The sequence below is a fragment of the Chelonoidis abingdonii genome, chromosome 15 (assembly GCF_003597395.2).
Source record: "Chelonoidis abingdonii isolate Lonesome George chromosome 15, CheloAbing_2.0, whole genome shotgun sequence".
Taxonomy (NCBI): Eukaryota; Metazoa; Chordata; order Testudines; family Testudinidae; genus Chelonoidis; species Chelonoidis abingdonii.
In genome coordinates, this window is record NC_133783.1 from 31,455,509 (window position 1) to 31,477,250 (window position 21,742).

The following is a 21,742-nucleotide window of genomic DNA, read 5'->3' on the forward strand; positions in this document are numbered from 1 at the left end:
GGAGGTAGGGTCACCCCCAAGTATCACACTCAGCTTTTTGGAGAAACGGCAGGTCGCAGGGGCAGCACCGGAGCAGTTTGCCTCACGGGCTTTGAGGTAGGCATTCTGCAGCTCCTTTACTTTAATCCTGCACAGCACCGGATCCCGGTCATGGCCCCTGTCCATGTCCCTTGTTATCTGCCTGAAGGTATCGTAATTCCTATGGCCAGAGCACAGCTGGGACTGGACAGCTTCCTCCCCCCCAAACACTGATGAGGTCCAGCACCTCACTATTGCTTCATACTGGGGATCGCCTGGCGCGTGGAGGCATGGTCACCTGGAAGGATTCGCTGAGAGCACTCTACGCCTGGTTGAGCAAACAGGAAGGGGATTTTCAAAATTCCCAGAGAATTTAAAGGACGGGTCTGACAGTTGGTCACTTAAGGGTAAAGTGGTGTAGAGTTCAAAGTGATTACCAGAGTGGTTAGAACAGGCATTGTGGGACGCTTCTGGAGGCTGATCAGAGCGCATTAATAGGACAAGTTGTCCACACCGGTGCCACAGCGCTCTAGCGAAGGCACAGCAAACGTTATTCCACTCGCCGAGTAGTCAGTGCTCTACGTGCCTTGCCAGTGTGGCTGGGGAGTGAACAAGTGCGCACAGGGCTCCTTCATTGCGCACTAACTCGCAAATGTAGCCAAGCCCTGATTTGCAGATACAAACTACCCACAAAAAAATAAGCCACTCTTTTGAAAATGTGGCCACTGGATTACTTTTCAAGATTTGCAAAATAAAATTGATATCCATAAAAAGTCAGTCTTTCAGATACATACATATAAGGAATTTTTTGCAAAAGTTTATCATTTGGTTACTACTCCTGAAACATCTGGTTACAAAATCATGTCTTTAAACTTAGAGTCCTATTCCGTTTCCAGTGTAGTCAATGGGAGCAGGACTGAGAGCCTAAATTGTCATATAGTTTTAGTATTGCAATTTAGGAACATAGCCACAACTGGACCCTATGTATCTACCGTATGTACAAATACGGTTTCCCCCTTCACCATAGTAGTCAAGCATCTAACACTTTTTAAAATATTTACCCTTACAAAACTCCTGTTATTCTCACTTTTTTCCGCTGAGAAACAGAGAGACTAACTGACTTGACCAAGATCATACCAGAAGTCTCCTCAATCCCAGGTTAGTGCATAACCACTGGACCATCCTTCCTCTTCTGACCTGTGTGGAGGGGCAGGCCACTGGAAAGAGGAAGGATAGAGGCCGATTTACCATGAAACAAACAGTGTGGTGGCACAGGGCCCTCAATGACAGGGGCCCCCCAAAATGCAGGACCAGGCAGCACACTGAGACCTGCCGTTCCCCTCCCCACAAGGGGCACGCAGAGACATGCCAGCAGCAGGGCTAAGGCGGCTCCCTGTCCATGTTGCCTCCCTCCCTCACTCCCGGAAGGTAGGTAGGTAGGTAGGGGTGTGTGTGTGTCCATCCGTCCATCCATTGCCTCCGCTCTGACTCTGCAGCTCCTATTGGCCGGGAATTGTGGCCAATGGGAGCTGCGGGGGTGATGCCTGTGGGCAGCAGCACACAGAGCCACCCCCCGCCTAGGAGCCACTGCCAGAGGGGTGTGCTAGTTGCTTTGGGAGCCATGCCCCCCAAGGTACCCTAACCCCTCCCAAACCCCAACCTCCTGCCAGAGCCCACACTCTACACCCAAACTTCCTCCCAAAATCCTCACCCCCTCCTACACCCTGCCCCAGCCCAGAGCTCACATCCAGCACCCAAATTCCCTCCCGGAGTCCAACCCCTGAACTCCTCCTGCACCCCAACCTCCTGCACCAATCAAGGTACGTCTCTTTATTTTCATTTACTTCCTATTACTTATAATATAGGAGGAGGATGAAGAAAAAAAGAATGAAAAGGGGGGGAGAGATAAGAGAATGTTCTTTTTCTTGGCTAGGTTCCCGGGGGGCCCTGAAAATGAAGCTGCACACAGGGCCCCACTAACTCTAAATCCGCCACTGAAGGATGAATTTTTTTTTTTTATTCCACTTGAACTAACTAGAACTAGCTATTCCAGTCACTTTGCTTTGATGTTGCTTCTTGTTCCCTGTTCTTCATCTGGATTTTATCTGTTTAGGTCCAGATCATGCAGCTGAATCCACGCAGTCAATAGGGCTCTCAGCAGGCACAGAAGTCTACGCATGGAGCAATTTGCAGGATCAGGGTCTAAGGCCTGCAGAGGGCCCAATCTCTCAGATTTATACATGTGCTTAACTTTGTGCACTGAGTAGTCCCATTGACTTCAACAGGTCTGTTCACAATGCATAAGGTTTTAAGCACACATATAAATCTTTGCAGGATCAGGTCCTTAGACTGAAAACTCTAAAGTCAGCTGATACATCAGCAAAGCACTTTGCACATATTGGGCATTAACTAAATAATATCAACATGAGATATTATAATAACTGGTTCTGTTTTACTGTTAGCACTGCAGACACAGAGGGTTTCTAAGGACAGCATATTTGTTTGTACAGTACATAAGAATGGCCATACTTGGTCAGACCAATGGAATATCTAACCCTGTATCCTGGTTTCCAATAGTGGCAAATGCAAGGTGCTACAAAGGGAATGAACAGAACAGGCACTCAGTGACTGATCTATCCTGTTATCCATTCCCAGCTTCTGGCAGTCATAGGCTAGAGACACCCAGAGCATGGGGTTGCATCACTGACCATCTTGGCTAATTGCCACTGATGGACCTATCCTCCATGAATTTATCTAGCTTTTTTTAAACCCTTCACAATATCCCCTGGCAACAAATTCTACAGGTTGACTGTGCATTGTTTTAAACATGCTACCTACCTATTTCATTGGGTGACCTCTGGTTCCTGTGTTATGTGAAGGAATAGGTAACATTTCCTTATTCATTTTCTCCATACCAATCACAATTTTATAGACCGCTATCATAATCTCCTCTTATTTGTCTTTTTTTCAAGGTGAAAGGTCCAGGTCTTGTTAATCTCGCCTCATATGGAAACTGTTTCATATCCTCAATCATGTGTGTTGCCCTCATCTGCACCTTTTCCAATTCTGTACTTTGTGAGGGGGGTGACCAGAACTGCCTGCAGTATTCATCTATCCCTTTCCTACTAGTTCCTAACATTGTTAGCTTTTTTGACTGCTGTTGCACATTGAGAAGTATGTGCCAAGAGTGTAAACCAGAAAAATTGAGAGAACATTACGCTAGGGCTACTGTGACAGCACAGGACACCTACACTTTATCACCTACCCAATCTGTCTAATCTGGGTTCTTAAAATTTATTACCAGACAAAGAGAGTAAAGTCCCTTCCTTTCTCATTCCTCTGAAGCTAATCTTCTTGCTGGATGTTTATTTTCATTAAACTGCCTCCCAGGTGTTGCCTTTTCTCCTAAGGTATTTCTCAACACGTTATTTCTTTAGTTCATATACTGTCCTTTAAAAAAAAAATTTTTGCAGACAAAACACATACCATGCCAAACCATAAATACATTTTATTAAATCTTTGGCTAACTAAATTAACACAATGAATCCAAAGGTGGCAAATGGAACATATGAGACACACTATGTAGAGCTGGTGCCACCCTACCAGCATGCCTTGGGCTCTGACACGGGGGGGGGGGGTGTCCCTTCTCACTATATGTTCCATTCTATGCATCGGATGAAGTGGGCTGTAGCCCACAAAAGCTTATGCTCAAATAAATTTGTTAGTCTTTAAGGTGTCACAAGTATTCCTGGTCTTTTTGTGGATATAGACTAAGATGGGTGCTACTCCGAAACCTGCAAATACTTGCAAACCTGAATAGTTCTGATCAGGAGAGTTCCCCCTCCCCCAACCCCTCCTGGGCGAAGTTATTCACGGTGCAAGTGTCTGCAGCCTTATCAGGACGGTTCATCCACAGGTTTGGTACGATGCGGCCAAGCAGGTAGATGGGAACTCGGTACGAGGCGGGGGCTCTGCCTTGCCACATACCTTTCCCATGGCTCGCGCGAGGGGGGCTAGGGGCGAGCCCGACTCCGCGCTTTGGAGGTCGCTCCCGCGGCCGGGGTCCCCTGTTCTGACGCTGGCTCCAGTCCGGAGGACTGTGCCCCGTGACTCCCAGGCGCCGTTTCCACGCTCGCTCCCTGCAGCCGGACCGGCAGCGGGGAGGGGGAGTTTGTTCCTGCCATGCTGCTTCCTGAGTGGCAGGGCGGGCTGCGGAGCTCCTCCTCCCCGTGCCTGGGGCCGCGGCTCGGCTCTCTGCGGCGGGCTCGCGTTAGTAGCCGCCGAACCAGCTCCGTGCTGCCGCAGGGGCCGGGGGCGCCTGTGCCCCGCACCGCCTTGGGCGTGGGGCTGCCCGGCCCCACTGCTGCCGAGGGGGACGGGACGCCCTGCCTGCGCGCGCGACTCGCTGGAGCGCCGGGGGGACGCAGGCGCAGGGCAGGGCATGCCCCAATGCCCCGACGGGCCGGCTGCTGGCCGCCGGGAGCCCGCCTGTCTCAGCTCGGCCCCTCGCATCGGCGTCCTGTTGCGGACGCGCCTGCCGCTCGCAGCCCCCAGCCCGTCCCGCGGATGCGAGCCCCAGCAGCCTGCGCCGGGGGACCAGCCCCGCTTCCTGGTAAGAGCCTCCCCCCACGCGCGCATCTGCCCCTCCCTGCAGCGGGGCGCTGCGGCGGCTCCGGGGCGCGCAGCGCAGGGACTGGGGCGCCGCCGCTGGCTGCAAGGGCGCAGATGCGCTCGGAGCCGGCGTGGGGTGCGTTGAGAGGAAACGAAACCTGCCGCATCTGGGGGCTGCTGGTAAGGTGGGGAGGGTAAGACAGAAATCTCCGATTTAAAGGGTCAGGAGCTGTAGGGGGGCGGCATCCCTCCACCCCCTTTCCTTGTGCGCCTATTGTTATTGGCTGCACGTGTTGTAATGGCACATTGGGTAACCAGGGGTGCAGCTCCTGTCATAGATGCTGGAACTAGGGTGCTGCCACACCCCCTGACTTACAGTGGGTTCCATTATATCCAGGGTTTACAGTTTGGCTTTCAGCATCAGCAGCCCCACTGTACAAATTGTTCCAGCACCCCTGGCCCCCGTAGGCAGCTGCAACCAGGAATGTCCCCGATCCATTAGCGAGGGTGTCCTGTTGTACCATAGCCAGTTCTGGGTCATCAGAGTACCTTGACCAGTGGCCCTGTCACAGAGGCACTGGAACAATTTGTACAGTGGGGGTGCTGAGAGATATTGTAAATCCTGTGTAATGGAAACTGCTTGAAGCCATGGGGAGAGGCAGCACCTCCAGGACCCCCAGTTCCAGCACCTATGCCCTGTGGAAAACAGCAAGTGTAAGATGACACCGATAGTATGCATCTGGAAAAACTCTGAATAGCATAACCCTTGGGCAGAAAGGGGGTCAACATCCGTGTTAGCTCTTGATGTGCCTGGGGCATGGCCAGCTCTGACATGGTGTCATAACCTATGACACTACATTTTGCAGGGCTAATAGGAATGGGCCAAATTCTGCCCTCATTGCCCTCCAGTGTAAATCTAGGAGCAAAGTTTGGTCCAGTATTCTTTAGTTTTTAAAAAAATATCATGGTAATAGTTTTTTTTAATTACACACATTCCTAGGCCCTGTATATGGTCTGGGCACTACAGTGGTATAACTGCAAAGCTGTGATGCTGTAACATCTTAGCGTAGATGCTTTTTACATAGAAGGGTTTTTTTGGTCAATGCAGATAATCCAGTTTTTCAGGAAGCAGTAGCTAAATTGATGGAGGAATTCTTCAATTCAACCCAGCTTCATCTACATTGGAGGTTAGGTTAGCTTAACTGTGGCATTCAGGAATGTAAATTTTTTTACACCTCTGAGCAATGTTGTTAGGTCAATCTAAATTTAAAGTGTAGGCCAGGCCTTATATATGCAGTCAGGCAAAAAACAGCAGCATCATGATAATAGATTTTTAAAAATTGCACACACAATCACGCAAAGAACACGATCAGTTTGGAAAATGGAAGAAGAGGGTAAAAAGAATGAAATAGAAGCAATATTTAATTGTGGTGTCTGGAAACCTGAGACTTTTGAAGTATGCAGGTTCTTGTACTGTGGTCCATCACCCTAGTGTCTAAGTGCCTTCCAGGCTTGCATTAAGCAATGTGACTAACATCTGTCATGTATTTGTTCTCTCGTGCAGTCCCAAGGGGGAAAAGTGTGTAGTAGAGTGTTTTGTTTTGGAATTTATTTAAATATATTTATTTAAATAGTCACATGTTGCTATGTGTTTGTCAGAGAAGGTACAGCCAAAGAAATGTGCCTTGCACTTGAAATGGAAGGTTCATGATGGTTCTTATTTCTTAGGGGAGTTCATTTCAAAGTCTTTGTCTGGTCCCCCCAAAAAGCTTTGTCTCCTGCAACTTTACCCTTAATATGAGTTCCATGGTCTTAGTGGAGTGCAGTTGTTGACCATGGTATGTATCGGGGGCAACGGAAGGTCCCTAAAAGTGAGGGGGGGCCACCGGCACCCAAACTGTCTCCCCAAGCCTCGATGTTGCCCCTTCTCCCAGAGCACCCATTGTGCCTCTTCCCTGGAGGCCCCTCCCATCTCTCCTCTTTGCCCCCCCCATCGCTCGTCCTTATGGCTGGTAAAAAGTGAGGGGCATAGCACTCCCACTTTTAAAAGTGATGGGGCCTTGGCCCCTTGGCTCCCCCTGTTGCAGCACCTCTGGTATGCATCCTGAAGCTTAAGTGGATCCTCTAGATATCCTGGGCCCAGGTCATAGAGCACTTGAACCTAAAGGCTAAGACCTTGAACATGATTCAGTATTCTGTGAGAAGTCAGTATAGGGAATGGAGAACAGGTTTTAGCTTTTACGGTAGCCGATGTTGCTGAGTGTTGCAGGGCCGGAGCACCCACAGAAAAAAATTAGCAGGTACTTAGCACCCACCAGCAGCCAAGCTCCCCTCCCACACCCCTACTCCTGCCCTGCCAATCAACTCTTCCCCCTCCCTCCCAGCACCTCCTGCCCACCACAGATCAGCTATTCTGCCGTGTTCACGAGGTGCTGGGAAGGAGGAGCGGGGATGGGGTGCTCTGCGGGGGGAGGCGGGTGGGAGAGGTGAGCTGACCTACACGCTCGGCTCCTGGGAAGGAGCACTGGGGCAAGGGAGTGGGGACAGGAAGAGGTGGCGAGGGTGGGGGGATGGGGTGGAGTGGTGGTGAAGCCTGCAGCTGAACGCTCCTGGGGAAAATTAGAAGCCGGCCCCTGTGGTCTCATAGCCAACTTGAGATGTTAGAAAATGTTTCTTTTAGATACTGCTCAATTATAATAGCACAAATTTTACTGAACATATCACAGATAATATTGTGCCAATTAAAATAATTGTAAACATGAGATTTTTATTTTAAAATATTGTGATAATGAAATAAATAATGAGATGTAATGGCTTAATCCTGCAAACATACATATGAGTAACTTTACTGAAGTGAGTAGTATAATAAGACTTCTCATGTGAGTTAACTTACATGCATAAAATATGCACAACATCAGGTCCTAAGGCATTTCCTGGAAATTGATTACCATCTTAGGGAAAATTGATAGCCCAAGGTGAAAAGATATAATTAAATCCTGGGCTGTTGAGGGAATGACAAGGCAAATTTTGTTAAAAAAACTGTAAAAAAAAGTTTGATAAAAATAAATACTGAGCCTTTGTTTACTTTAACATTTAAACAAACAGGTTGCTTTGTACTTGTCTGACTCAGATGTTATTTCCTTGTCAAATATTGTATTGATATTGTGTGTTAATTACTAATTAATATATTTTTCTTTATTTTTAATAAATAGATAAATGTTAATCTTTAAGAAAAACTTTCTGGTCACAATTTCCAATGTTAATGAAATTATCGCTTCATTATCCAAGCAATGGGTGCTTGCTTCTAAAATTCCTGGTAGTTGGATATTATTTCCTGATTAAAATCATTAAAAATGATTAAAAATTAATCAGAAACCAGCTTTATATTAATTTTAATAATTTTTAATCATTTTTAATAATTTTATTAATTTTTAATAATAAAAATAAGATGATTTTTGCTTGATTGAAGGGAAAATGTTTTCTGCCTGTTCTTCCGTTAAAGTATAGGAGCTGTATCCCTAATTCTCCAATAAACAGTAGCTACCAATTAAATGTCCAAATTGATGGTGGTGAAGGGAGGGATTATCACAATATCCCAATCTTATTTATTTATTTTATTTATTAGTGACTGCAAGAGGAAACCAATATTGATTATATGTCCTATATGATTGCAACACTATACAGAATAATAGCTTACCTTTATGAGTAGTTACATTTTTTTTTTCTTCAGTTCTCTATAAATTGTAGATTCTTCTGTAGTTCTGATTATCAGGTCAGAGGAAATGTTCGAAATGGGTATTACTGAAGTAGAACACCTTTGTCTTAGGAACGAAAAGTTAATTGTGCCATTACTACACATTGACACAAATGTCTAGTTTCCCACGGAACTGGCTAAATAGTATTTGTTAAAAAAAATATTTGACAAATATGATACATAGTGAATATTTTTTTAAATTTTTTGCCTGGCTCTGTTAAGTAGTCTAGAAGTACAATCCAGTCACAAGTGCCTTAAAAACACTATTCACAAGCCAAATTTAAAAGGATGTACTTTGCTTCCATTTTTTTAAAAGTACATGTTTACCCTACCTGTATATAAAATGAATTATCCACTAATCAAAGTGCCTGAAGTCAAAGAGACTACTGATGTGTTTAAAGTTAAGCACGTATGTTACTGTTTGCAGAGTTGTGGCCAGAATTCACACCCTCAGCAAATATATAAAAAATTAAGTGTTACAAGTATCTGTCAAATTTTTTTTGGTAAGAAAAATGGTACTAGTTAAAGCACTCTAAATTCTTCTGTACGTGATTTTCAGTATGCTTATAAACATGAAATATTCTGAATCATCTAGGACAAATCATTTAGGTCAGAGGTTCTCAAACTGTGATCCGTGGACCACCAGTGGTCAGTGAGTTCCATTCAGGTGGTCTGTGGATAGTTCCCTCTAAGGTGTGCGCCTGGGCGGCTGCACATGAAAGAACGAAGGGCAGGCATGGCTCCATTAATTAGGTGCCTGGACCCTGGAGAAGGCGTACATGTAAGGTGAGGTGGTGGCCTTGGGGGCAATAGGGGGTAGATAGGATGCAGTGGGGTCAGAATTGGGGGTGGGGAGAATTTGGGATGTGCAGGGCTGCTGCAGCCAGAGAAAGAGGTGGCTTTCCCTAGCTTGGGGGCTTCGACTGTCAGGGAGAGACCCACTCCCCCTTCTTCCCAGCCCTAGCCTGGGGGCTGCGGCTGCTGGGAAGAGACAACCCTCCTTCCCAGCAACAGTTCAGGGGCTGCCACAGCAAGGGAAAGAGGGCACATCCATAGCATTAGAAGGGTAAAACTACAGATATGAAAATGTGAGTTGTGTGCTTTTATTTGTAGGAAAAAAAAGTTTATTATTATTACGTGTTTTTTAGATAGCGCTTTTATCCAAATCGCTTTACAATAGTTAGCTAATGGTACAAACAACATTTGCTAATCTAATTAAGTGGTCCGTTGAGACTCTCCGCAATTTTCAGGTGGTCTATGGAAAAAAAAGTTTGAGAACCGCTGATCTAGTTTATTGTTGTAGTAAACGTAATATTTTAGAATGGGAACGGCTAACCGCGGCCACTGAGAGGTGCACGTGGTCGTGCCTGTGGACGCTCAGGTAAACAAACATCTCCCGGCCTGCCAGGGGCTTAATCTGAACAAGTTGTGAACCAAGTTTGGGAATTCCTGGTCTAGATTGAGCACTGAGTCCAATTGGGTAGATAGAAAGATTAACCTAAATAATCTATACAGAAGCCCCTGGAACCGTATAAAATGTCCCTTATCCAAGAACTATTGGAACTCATTTACAAAACATTTCTTAAACATTACATGAATATATTGTCTCATACTACAGAATTAGAATTTATAATCCCTATTCCATGATGAGATGTCTTTGAGCTATAATAAATCTTAATTAAAACTATCTTTAGATAGGTGTTTTCCTCAAAAAGCATTTTATAAAAAAAATCAGATTTAAATTAAAAAAATCCATTTTTTTTTTTAAATAATTGTTTTTTATCCACCCTGCCTAGGAGCACTATTCATAGACGATAACCTCACTGTGCTAAGGCAATCTTCCCGAAGAGGACAGGGATGCTGCCTTGAAACTATGCAACCAGCAAATCTGCAAGGAATGCTGCTTCCAACACAGCAGGTCCTAGCAGTCTATGAAGTGTGCCAGTCCCTCCATGCTGCTCTTTGCCGCTTTGTCATTTACCTTTGAAATGCAGGTCTTCAACCCCTTAGTAGGTTACGAGACACAGTAAGAAGATTAATTTTGCAAGCAGTATTTTAACTTGGTTGATGCTGGTGGCACCATTTCTGGTGGTATTTCCACTGCTTAGTCAAGGAGTTTGTCATGTGAAAATGACTGTTTCTTTGGCTTCCCCCACTCTCTCGCCCGACATCCTCCCTCTCCCCGCCACCAAGCTGTGATGCCCTATCTGTGCAGTGGTCTTGGGGATGGACTTTAGCAGTCTCTGAGGGGAAGGAGGCTGATGAATTTTAACTGACACTTCTACTCTAGCTCATTTTCTTTGATTTTGGGGTTTTATCTGCTACTTTGTGCCTTTTTGTTTTCCTTTGGGGATTTTGACTCTGGGATTTTACAGACATAATTTTGATGGACCACTGGAAAGATGGTGTAATGAGGCATGTAATGTAAATATATGAATGGTTAGTTCAGAATGTTATTACTTCTAAAGGAATAACTGCTTCATGAAATTTTGGCACTGATGATATTTTATCAATGTAGTAAAAAATCCTTTTCTGCTTGTCTTTTGAGATCCTTGTGCAATGTTATCTGAGGAAAAAAATACAACTTTTAATCTGACACCACAAGTCAAGAAAAGAAGAATTCTCTTAATAACTTACATGTTAGTGGCCAGCAGTTAGCATTCTGACAACTTTCCCTTAGAAATGACCAGCTGCTTGCCTCCCATGAAGAAACTATTACAGAGTGTCTTAATAAATTTGAACCCAGTCACGATTGGTTCAGAAAGCTCAAATGAACAGGCATTGTGAGGATTTTCCATAGTTTCTGGGAAAGCATCCATTCTCCTCCCTCACTAAACTTCTGGATCATACCACAGCCACTATTACAGCCTCAGGGCCCTTCGCTCATCCAGGGTGTGATGAGACATGAATTTCTCAATGGATTACTGGCTGCATACTTCCCCCAGAGGATGCCTTTTTTGCCTTCAGAATTTGGCCCTTTAGTGAACTAGTTTATGATAATTTGCTTCTTCAGTAGCGTCAATATAAAGGTGGAGACCATGTGTACTAATATGCAGTTATTTATATACAAGTCCCCAGCTGTCTTCATTAGAAACTATGTGCACATAAAGAATGTAGGATAATTGTTAAAAAATATGTGATTTGTTTGAAATGCCAATTAAAATACTAAGGTTTGGATAACCAAATCTCTGTTCTGGAAGTCACAGTCTTGTTCTCAACTCCAACTGAAGTAAATAAGTATTTGAGGGCAGTATTTGGCTGTAAGATAGAGATTTTTGTTTCAGTTGGTTTGGCTGTGACCCCACAAGGATAGGGGATGCTGGTTCCAACCTCCTATTCTAGTAGGGTCATCTATGCTGGAGGGTGGGTGGTGTCACTGGGGACGCCATCAAGGAAGGGTATCTTTAATTAATTATGAGATCTCTCTGTAGGTGCAATCTTGGCAAGAGCTGCACAGCAGATGTCTTGAAACCAGAAATAAAAAGTTGACTGCTTGTCTGGCTGTTGTCTGTGTTCATGAATCTATTTCCCTATGTTAAGTTCTCCTCATACCTTCTACGGGTCATCTTAATTATCACTTCAAATGTTTTTTTTTCCCCTGCTGATGATAGCTCATCTCAATTGATTAGACTCTTCCTGTTGGTATGCCTACTTCCATTTTTTATGTTCTCTGTATGTATAAATATCTCCTGTCTGTGTGTTCCATTCTGTGCATCTGAAGAAGTGAGCTGTAGCTCACAAAAGCTCATGCTGAAATAAATTTGTTAGTCTCTAAGGTGCCACAGGTACTCTTGTTCTTTTTGTGTTCATGGAGTGTCAGGAATCTTAGCGCTGTACCAGTGCCAGACTGGGCTCTGCTTGCTTTCTGGGCAATACTTCTCAGCTTTGTTCTCCCCACCCCACAGCAGCTTCCCCTCCACTTCTGGATGGAGACATGACCACATCTACACGTCATTGTCTTTTAATTCTTCATTTTAATCAGGACCTGTAATCGTATGCGGGGGTGGGGGGAGAGGCGGGGTTTAAAAAGTGTTGTAGTCTTTAGAAACTTTATATGTGATGTATTATTAGAGCTGAGCTTCACAATATTATGCATAAAATAGATGAAGATTAGAGTCCTGCTTTACACTTTAAAGCTATGTTGTATGGGGTTTACTACTGTCTTCATCACTGAATTCAAATTTCACTTTACAATGACTGGAATTTCTGTTTTCTTAGCAGTGGTAATTTTTCTTTTGCCTATGAAGCCATTTGGCATATCAACTGCATCAATATGCTGAATTGTAAATGTGTCCAGAATTTTCCCATTTCATCTATCTGCATTTGTTAACAATTGATCTCAGTGGGTTGGTCTAGTGATCTATGAATTGAGCATGTAGATGCCACAAGGCAGGAAAAAACTGAAACAATACAGGCCTCATAAAGTTAAAAATTCGCTGAATAATCTAGGAATATAAAGATAACTTTAATATGTTGTTGTTAGTGCCTAGCATAGCAAATGAGTAGTCTGTGATTTACATTGAGTGGAAATGAGAAAATCAGTAGTTAATGAGAAACTAGTTTTATTATCATGGACACAATACATCTGAGTAAAAATTGTGTTGTCAATCTCTAGATTGCTGATAACTTGATTTGAGCCCTTGGACACACTAACAAATCTCTCTCATTGTATTGCTGAAGTATCTCTGTTTCAGAGTCAACCATAAAGTGGTAACAGTGGTATTTTTTAATATAATATATGGAGATATACCTATCTCATAGAACTGGAAGGGACCTTGAAAGGTCATTGAGTCCAGCCCCCTGCCTTCACTAGCAGGACCAAGTACTGATTTGGCCCCAGATCCCTAAGTGGCCCCCCTCAAGGATTGAACTCACAACTCTGAATTTAGCAGGCCAATGCTCAAACCACTGAGCTATCCCTCCCCTGATGTAAAAAGTGAATCTGTTCCAGAAAGAAACCTGTCCTTAGAAAAGAAGTAAAATAGATGATCTTGCACCAAAAATTGAACTTCAGTAGCTTTCTTATTCTGAAGAATTGCAGACTAACTTTAAAGTATAAGGCTTGGAAGGCTTATTATACCCTTTTGGCTGCTTTTAAGGAAAAATCTATTTTAATTTCACTCACATTTTCTTGTAGAAGTGAGGTTGAATTGTGTGACTGTAAAGAGTAGCACAGAGAGGTTTAATCACTTGGACAAATGATGCCAGGCTTACGCCCCCTAGCACTGCACACAGGGTCCTCTCCAGGTAGGATCTCCCCTTTTGTGCTAATTTGCCATTGCAGAACTATACCCCTCTGCCACTAAGCCAGCAGGGAAACTTTGCTTAGTACAGGTTTAGGGTTTCCAACCTTCTACTCACACAAAACCAAACACCTTTGTCCTACCCTGCCCCTTCTCTGAGGCCCTGCCTCTGCCTCATCCCTTATCTAAGGCCCCACCCCCTCATTCCATTCAACCTCCCTCTGTCTCTCACTCTCCCTACCCTCACTTATGCACTCATTTTCACCGGGCTGGCTCAGGAGGTTGGCATGTGGGAAGGGGAGAGGGCTCTGGCTGGGGGTGTGGGCTTTGGGATGGGGCCAAGGATGAGGGGCTTGGGTGGTGTAGGAAGGTGCTCCGGGCTGGGGCCATGGGGTTCAGAGTGTGGGAGGGGGTTCAGAGTGTGGGAGGGGGCTCCGGGTTTGGGCTGAGGGGTTCAGAGTATGGGAGGGGGCTCCGGGCTGGGGCAGGGGGTTGTAGTGTGGGATGGCTCCAGCTGGGGGTATAGACTTTGGGGTGGGGCTGGGGATAAGGGATTTAGGCTATAAGAGGGTGCCCCAGGCTGGGACCAAGGGATTCAGAGGGTGGCTAGGGGGATCAAGGCTGGGGCAGGGGGTTGGGGCACTGGAGGCTCCGGGTGGCACTTACCTGAAGCAGCTCCCAGAAGGAGCGGCACATTCCCCCTCTGGCTCATATGCGGAGGCGTGACCAGGTGGTTCTGTGTGCTGCCCCGTCTGCAGGCATCACCCCCACAGCTCCCATTGGCCGCGGTTCCTGGGCAATGGGAGCTGCAGAGCTGGCGCTTGCGGCGGGTGCAGTGTTCAGAGCCCCCTGGCTGCCCCTACACATAGGAGCTGGAGCAGGGACATACTGCTTCTTCCAGGAGCCGCGCAGAGCCGCAGCAGGCAGGATGCCTTCCTTAGCCCTGTTGTGACAGGACTTTTAATGGCCCTGTTAGCTGTGCTGACCCGAGCCGCCAGGATCTCTTTTTGACAGAGCGTTCCAGTCAAAAAACAGACACCTGGCAACCCTATACAGGTTATGCACAGAGGAGATGGCAAAGACTGGGCAGATATGGGTGGAGGCTGGGATGAAGCACTTCATCCCTCATTTGGTTCATGGAAATTATGTGAAAAGAATATAACCTTGTCCACTATAATGTCTCTTGTATTGCTCTCCAGCTTTCCAGCTGAAGTGGTCATAGGGACTGCCAGGGCTCAAGGGAGACTCTGCTAGTCAGTTCAAATGGTGGTGTGCTGCTGATTAGAAGCACTGGGTGCGGAGCCTGCATGGAGGCAAGGTTCTCTAAATGGATGACATGGATTCCTGGGGATCATCCAGACTTATCTTCCATCTAAATTAACAGAACATTGCCAGTGTGGGCCGAAAGAGTTAAAGGTGCCAGCTACTGTCCATTTTTAAACACTTTGATACATGAAGACTTCAGCCTGCTTAATACCATGGCAAACACACTAGAAAATTAATCCGTCATGACTCATGGACAGATGCTTTCCGACAGTTGGTCAGTCACAACAGCTATTGCTCTGGATCCTGACTTGCCTCCCTGGGCAGAGACATCATTTGGTTGGTCTGGTCAAGTCCCACTCCTTCTCTGACTGAGTAGAACTGGATAGGCTGTCTCCTTTCACCATGATGCTGCCATGCGGTTAATTTCAGGATCAGGTGAAAAGCAGAGAGAGAGAGGACAGGTGGAAAATAGCATGGGCAGGGGGCAGAGTTGGAAGGGAGATGGGCTGTTCAAAAAGAGGCACACGAAGGAAGGGAAGACTGAGCAGGATCTCATCTGTATCATGTTGGGACCGTCACTGATGCAGCAGCTATGGTTAGAAATGTGCCACTTTCTGGGCATTATAATGAAAAATCTCTTCACAGTGGCTGTTGTAATGTTGGTAGTTGTGTTCCCCCCATCCCCCAAAAAATCTCTTTTAAAGAGCCCCAAAAGGAGTGAAGATAGAATAGGTCGTGCCTCTTTATTTTGTCCACCAATTAGGTCTAATTTCTGGTTTCACCTGTCTCTTGTTTACCAGGCATGATCTTAATACAGTATCAGTAGACCTCTTTGGTTAAATTAATTTAGTCTTTCTATCTCCTTCTCACATCTTTGTCTGAAACAGGCTGTTGCTCTCTTTATGCTAACTGAATCATTCTGGTAGTGAACACTTATTTCAAAAGCCCATGTTTATTTATAGACAGCCATCTTCTGTACAGACTGAACTATTAGAAGGCAGCTGTTGCTGTTTCAATTATCTTCAAGTAATCTATAAAGAGAGAGTTTCTGTCCCATGACTTAAATTTTCAAAGAAGCCTACGTTATTTAGGTGCCTACCTCCTATTGAAATGCACTGGAAGATGGGCACTTAACTTCCTTCAGCTCCTTTGAAAAGCTCAGCCAGCCTGTACTTTCTGTACAAACTATTTATTTTTACTCTTGGGTTTGATACAGTGGATTTTAAAAATGTAGGGCAATGCCAGGCCACTAATTTTTAAGATTACCACCTATGGTAATCATGGTCTTATTTAAAAGTTGTTGAGACAGTTTGGGCCTGTAATTAGGAGTTTAAAAGTTTCTTGTGTTTTTGTATTTTTCTTCATTAAATTGATGACTTCAGTAGTGACTGAATTCTTTTCCGAGATGCACACTTTTACACTAGAAGAAAATCCGCATTTTTGATACATCATGGTCACTATAGCATTTGTAATAAAATTGTGGTATGATGGGATAAGTGCAGGGAAGAAATTGTAGGTACCATGTTCTTTGTGAGCAAGTTGATGTTCTGTATGTAGCTACTAGTGGGACTGGGAGAATTTGCTTAATCATTATACATATATGAAGAAATAGCCATTCAGTGATTATGTAATCTTGTGTTCCATTTTTCTCAGGACATTTAAGTAATCGTTACATGGACTTGCACACTGTCTGATTATTAAGAAATAACTGTACACTTGTTATGCAAATCTGATTTACTCTCAGCCAATTGAAATGCCCAGGATTGGATAAGTGAGAAATATGCCAGTAGTTTTATAGCATTCCAGCACTCTAACTGGCTGAGATGGTTCCCAGTTAGTAAAATGGCTCATATCTCCTGCATTGGGGGTTTTACACAGGGTGGATTTGATTTAAATCATGATTTAAATCACTGGTGAGGAAGACTCTATTTAATCATGGATTTCTACATAAAAGTCCATTCTTGTTGGTTGTTATAACATTAATACATATTCTTCACAACTCAGAGATAGATGTAGGTTTCATTTTTAGAAGGTACACACTATACATTTTTAAGTGATTTATTTTGAGAACTTTTCAGATTAGTTTTACAGCTATATCAGAAAATGAATGATTGTTTGGTTATTTCATTTACCAAAGGTAATTAAGCAGATATTTTATGAAGTCATTGGGAGGTGAACTATCTCCAATTCAACAGAATAATCATTAATGTTTGAAGGATTTTCATGCCATGCTGTATTAGAAGGAGACTATCACCAGACAGTCATGTAATTGTTTTATTAACTAAAAAAACAACGTTATGTATCTGGATTTTTTCTCTTCAAACACCAAACATATTTTAACAAAACAAGCATATGAATTTTTGAAATAAGTTAAACATTCAAGTTTTTTAAAATTAGGTTTGTTTTTGTTAAAATTGTTTTTAACTAAAATAGTTAAATGAAAAATTATAAAAAAAATCTTTAAATAACAAACCATTTTTGCTATTAACAAGCATGTTATCTCTCGGGACACAAATCCACAGTTTGAGAACTGCAAAACTAAGCATTTCTGATGGTATCTTCTAGACTGAGCACTGAGTCCCGTTGGGTAGATAGAAAGATTAACCTAAATAATCTATACAGAAGCCCCTGGAACCCCATAAAATTGGGTCTGTAATCCATGAACTATTGGAACTCATTTACAAAACTTTTCTTAAATATATTACATGGATATATTTTTTCCTACTATAGAATTAGAATTTATAATCCGTATTCCACGATGAGATATCTTTGAGCTATAATTTATCTTAATTAAAACTATCTTTAGATAGGTGTTTTCCTCAAAAAGCATTTTATCAAAAAAATCCAATTTAAATAAAAAAAAATTTTTTTTTAAAGAAAAATAATTGATTTTTATCCACCCTGGTTTTAAGTATTAGCATAATTGTTTTCTGTATCTGAAAAATGAATAAAACTCCACTCCATTTCACTCAAAGGGATTACGCGTTTGAATTTCTCCTTGATCTATAGAGTACTTCATTACTTTTATTATTAACTTATATTTCAATAACACTTAGAGGCCCTAGTCAGGATAAGGGTATTTCTTTTGCTGTGCACTGTACAAACATACAACATGTTCATGTGCAAATGCAAACAAAGCTGGCCAATGTCGTCTTTTTTTTTTTTAAGAGAGTCTTAATCTTTTATATAATAGTAGTCTCCTCATTATTTGTTACACTTGGATACATTGGTCAGAAAGCATATTAGAATCTTTATAAAACATGCCAGTGCTTTTGTAGCCATATTTTTTTTTATTTGTGCTGTAGTGGTATTAGGCATAACATTTGTATCTTTTTACAGTATTTTTTAAAAAAATGTCAAGTTTTTCCTAGCACTGTATTTATTGTATCAATTTTAAATATTGTTCCCCAGCCCAAATTGCCTTCTATGTTGGAATCCACAAGGGATTTTTTTTTTTTAAATCAAATGCTTCACTATTTGTCTTGACTTTTCTGCTAACATCTTTTGCTGTGTCTTGGCACAGTGCGCGTACATGCAGGAGTTTTCTCTTCAAGGCTTTCACAAACACCAGTGTATCATTTGAGGAAGTGTGAGTTTCTGCTGTCGCCAGATGTCTCCTCTTGATATGCCTGAATTTGTAATTGAACTTTATTTCCTATTAACACTTCTTTATTTTAAAGAAATTAATGAGACAGATGTAAACTTTTGTACTGTTAGTGTTAAGACATGCTGGAAAGGTTGGGGCTGGAGAGGGGGTGGAGGGGGAAGGGGAATTCCTTGATGAGTGTTTGTGCCTCCCCAAAAGAGGAATCTGTTTGTATGGGGAAACCCTGTCCCAACAGAGACCTCTTCTGAGATGGTGGCAGAAGAAGAGCCCATCATTGGTGGCCTTCCTGCTCCACAGCTGACTGCTTCCTCTTTGAGAATGGACTGTGATGTGATCCAGGAGGAGGGGAACCTCTGTTCTTCTTCAGCAGGGGGTTCCACATGTGAAGCCAACATAAAATGATGTATTGGGTGGGAGCAGAGCAGCACTGATTGATTCATTTAGTGGTGGTTGGCATTGTGGTTGGCTCAGGGCCGTAGCAACAAAGAACGTGGCTCCCTCCAAACATATGTCCGGGGCCCCTTACCGAAAAAGTCAATGGCATATTTCAATGACTTTGCCGTGTCTGAGATCACAAGATTCCAAGTGTGAGCTCCATATGGTACATACAAGGCACAGTCATTTATTTCTAGCATGCGGGCTTGAGCTCCTTTATTCTTTCCTCTCATATTTGCGCCGTTATCATAAGCTTGGCCTCTCATGTCAGCAATGTCTATTCCTAAGTTGTTTGCCTTTTCAAGAAACGCTTCCAATAAGCCCTCGCCAGTTTTATCATGAACATTAAGAAAACCAACAAACGCTTCACGAATATTGACACCATCTTCACCGTTGCATTCATTTTTTTTGCCACTTTTAGGGGCCCCCTTCCTTGCAGGGCCCCCTCCGATCAGAGGGTATGGAGGGCGCTCGCTACGCCTCTGGGTTGGCTCAGTGTTCAGCCATCAGGAGACTGGGAGCTTTGGGCGAAAGGATGGGAGATGGGGCAGTAGGGGATGTGGCTCAGGGTACAAGTGTGCTTCAGCCTGGCTAGTAGGAGTGGAGGAAAGGGTTAAAGCCATGGTGGTACATTGTCACCACTGACCCATGCTGGAGTCAGACCAGTAACCTAGTTATGAAAAGATTGTCCTTCTCCTGAACTGGCAACTTCTTTAATGAACTTCTACATTTTATAAGGAGAAAGATGTTTTTAAAATGAAATTTGATCTATTTATCCCTCAAGCAGGTCGTTGTAATGCAGATTTTATCTCAGACACATGCTCATGCATAGGTTTTTTGTTTTTGTTTGTTTAACAGACTTACTGGAGTGTTTCACTTCTTGTTTAAGGTTGGTTGTGTGGGATGGGAAATACTATTTTTGATCCAAGGTAAACACTCATTTCTGATATCTATCCTGATCAGTTTCTTTCCCACCTCCCTCAACCCCATACTTCCTCAGTTCCTTAAAGAGTGAACAGTAGTGCTTTTGAAAAATAATAGAAATGTAGCAGGGGTAGACTTAAAATTAATAATTAATTCCTGCATAATAGATGAGACACTGAAGTCCTTGCACAGGTAAAATGTCTGTTGTCTCCAGTGAGGGATTTCCTAAGTAAGGACTATTGGGTTCAGGATTTGATCACATTTTATAGACTGAATCTGCAGATACACAGAAAACACAAAATATTGAGCTTGGGACTTGACAGGTAAGTAAAGGAGGGAATGATTTCATACTCTTAATTTTAACATGAATATATATTGTAGTAAGTTTTGATCCATCAGAGGCATTTTCTTTCTGTGCCACATAAATCAAAGAAGACTGGATTCTGTCTTTCATGCTGAAAATCAAAAAATACTTTTCCATCTCCACAAAGGGAATCTGTGGAGCTGCAGGGATAGAAAAGCTTATGAAAATGAGCTCCTTGCCTCCCATTATTTTCTTCCTGATTCTTGACACTGTCTACAGTACTGTAGTTCCAATAGTGTGGCTGAGCTGAGTGACTCTGCATGGAGCTGTCCAAGGGCCCCTTTAGCCCTTGGTGTATGTTAGAGCAGAGGTAGGCAGCCTATGGCACGTGCGCCGAAGACGGCACGTGAGCTGATTTTCAGTGGCACTCACACTGCCTGGGTTCTGGCCACCGGTCGGGGGAGCTCTGCATTTTAATTTAATTTTAAATGAAGCTTCTTAAACATTTTAAAAACCTTATTTACTTTACATAGAACAATAGTTTAGTCATATATTATAGACTTATAGAAAGAGACCTTCTAAAAACATTAAAATGTATTACTGACACGTGAAACCTTAAATCAGAGTGAATAAATGAAGATTCGGCACACCACTTCTGAAAGGTTGCTGACCCCTGTGTTAGAGCAAGTAGCCTGTTGTGCCCAGCTGCTGTGGCCTCAAGGGTCTGTTCTACAAAGTAGGACTTGGCAGGGTTCTGGCATTCTCTCTTTCTCAAAGTACAGCTCCTGGGGGCGGGGGTGTGTGTGTGTGGCCTGATTTTCCAAATGTGCCATCACCCAGCAGCTACCGTGGATTTCTTTTTTTAAAAAAATTTGATTACAGAACTGTGTATTGAAGTCACAGTACAATTTCTTGAACAGTGCTAGCAGTGGTAAAGACTGAGCCAGGAAACATGACAAAATAACACTTTGAAGAATAAATCTGGAGACCTTAGTGACTTGTCACTAGGGTTACAAAGCAAACAAAAAACCTCTCACTTAGCTGAGGGCTATTGTGATTGATTGGAAGATGATTAAATTCCCTTGTGTAAAATCTGTTCATGTTAAGGTGATCTTTTTTAACAGAATTCAAAATTTCCCCTGAATAAATTGACTTCTGCATTTTATATCTAGGTCGTGTAAAAGAAAAGGTCCCTCTTTGCAACATGTAGCAAAACTTCTTGCTTTATAAAATTTGATGGATTTTTTTTAATGTTGCCCTTTGGATGCAAACACTTCATGTAACAATCATACCTAACTCATTACAGGAACATGGTTTATTCTTGAAAAGAAATTTCACTACTTATAGTATTCCATGTTAGTATATGGAGCACATTTTCACTGTTACATATAGTAGAAGAGTCTCACATGAAACAGGAAGCATCATAGTACAATCAGGTCGCTTGCTGGTGGATTCTCTGCAGCTTGAGGTCTTCAAATCACAATTTTGAGGATTTCAATAACTCAGTCATGGGTTAGGGGTTGTTATAAATGTGTATGGGTAGGGTTTTGAGGCCTGCCTCGTGCAGGAGGTCAGACTAG

The 21,742-nt window shown here is 43.2% G+C and overlaps 1 protein-coding gene across 1 annotated transcript in view; it reads left to right on the forward strand.

The window, feature by feature from the left end:
* Positions 1 to 4,200: 4,200 nt before the first annotated feature.
* STAMBPL1 (STAM binding protein like 1) overlaps positions 4,201 to 21,742 on the forward strand; it is a 39,992-nt gene continuing 22,450 nt past the window's right edge. The window contains 2 exon segments of the mRNA XM_032770310.2: positions 4,201 to 4,395; positions 4,397 to 4,630. Of these exon segments, the coding sequence (XP_032626201.2) occupies positions 4,201 to 4,395; positions 4,397 to 4,630 (429 nt within the window).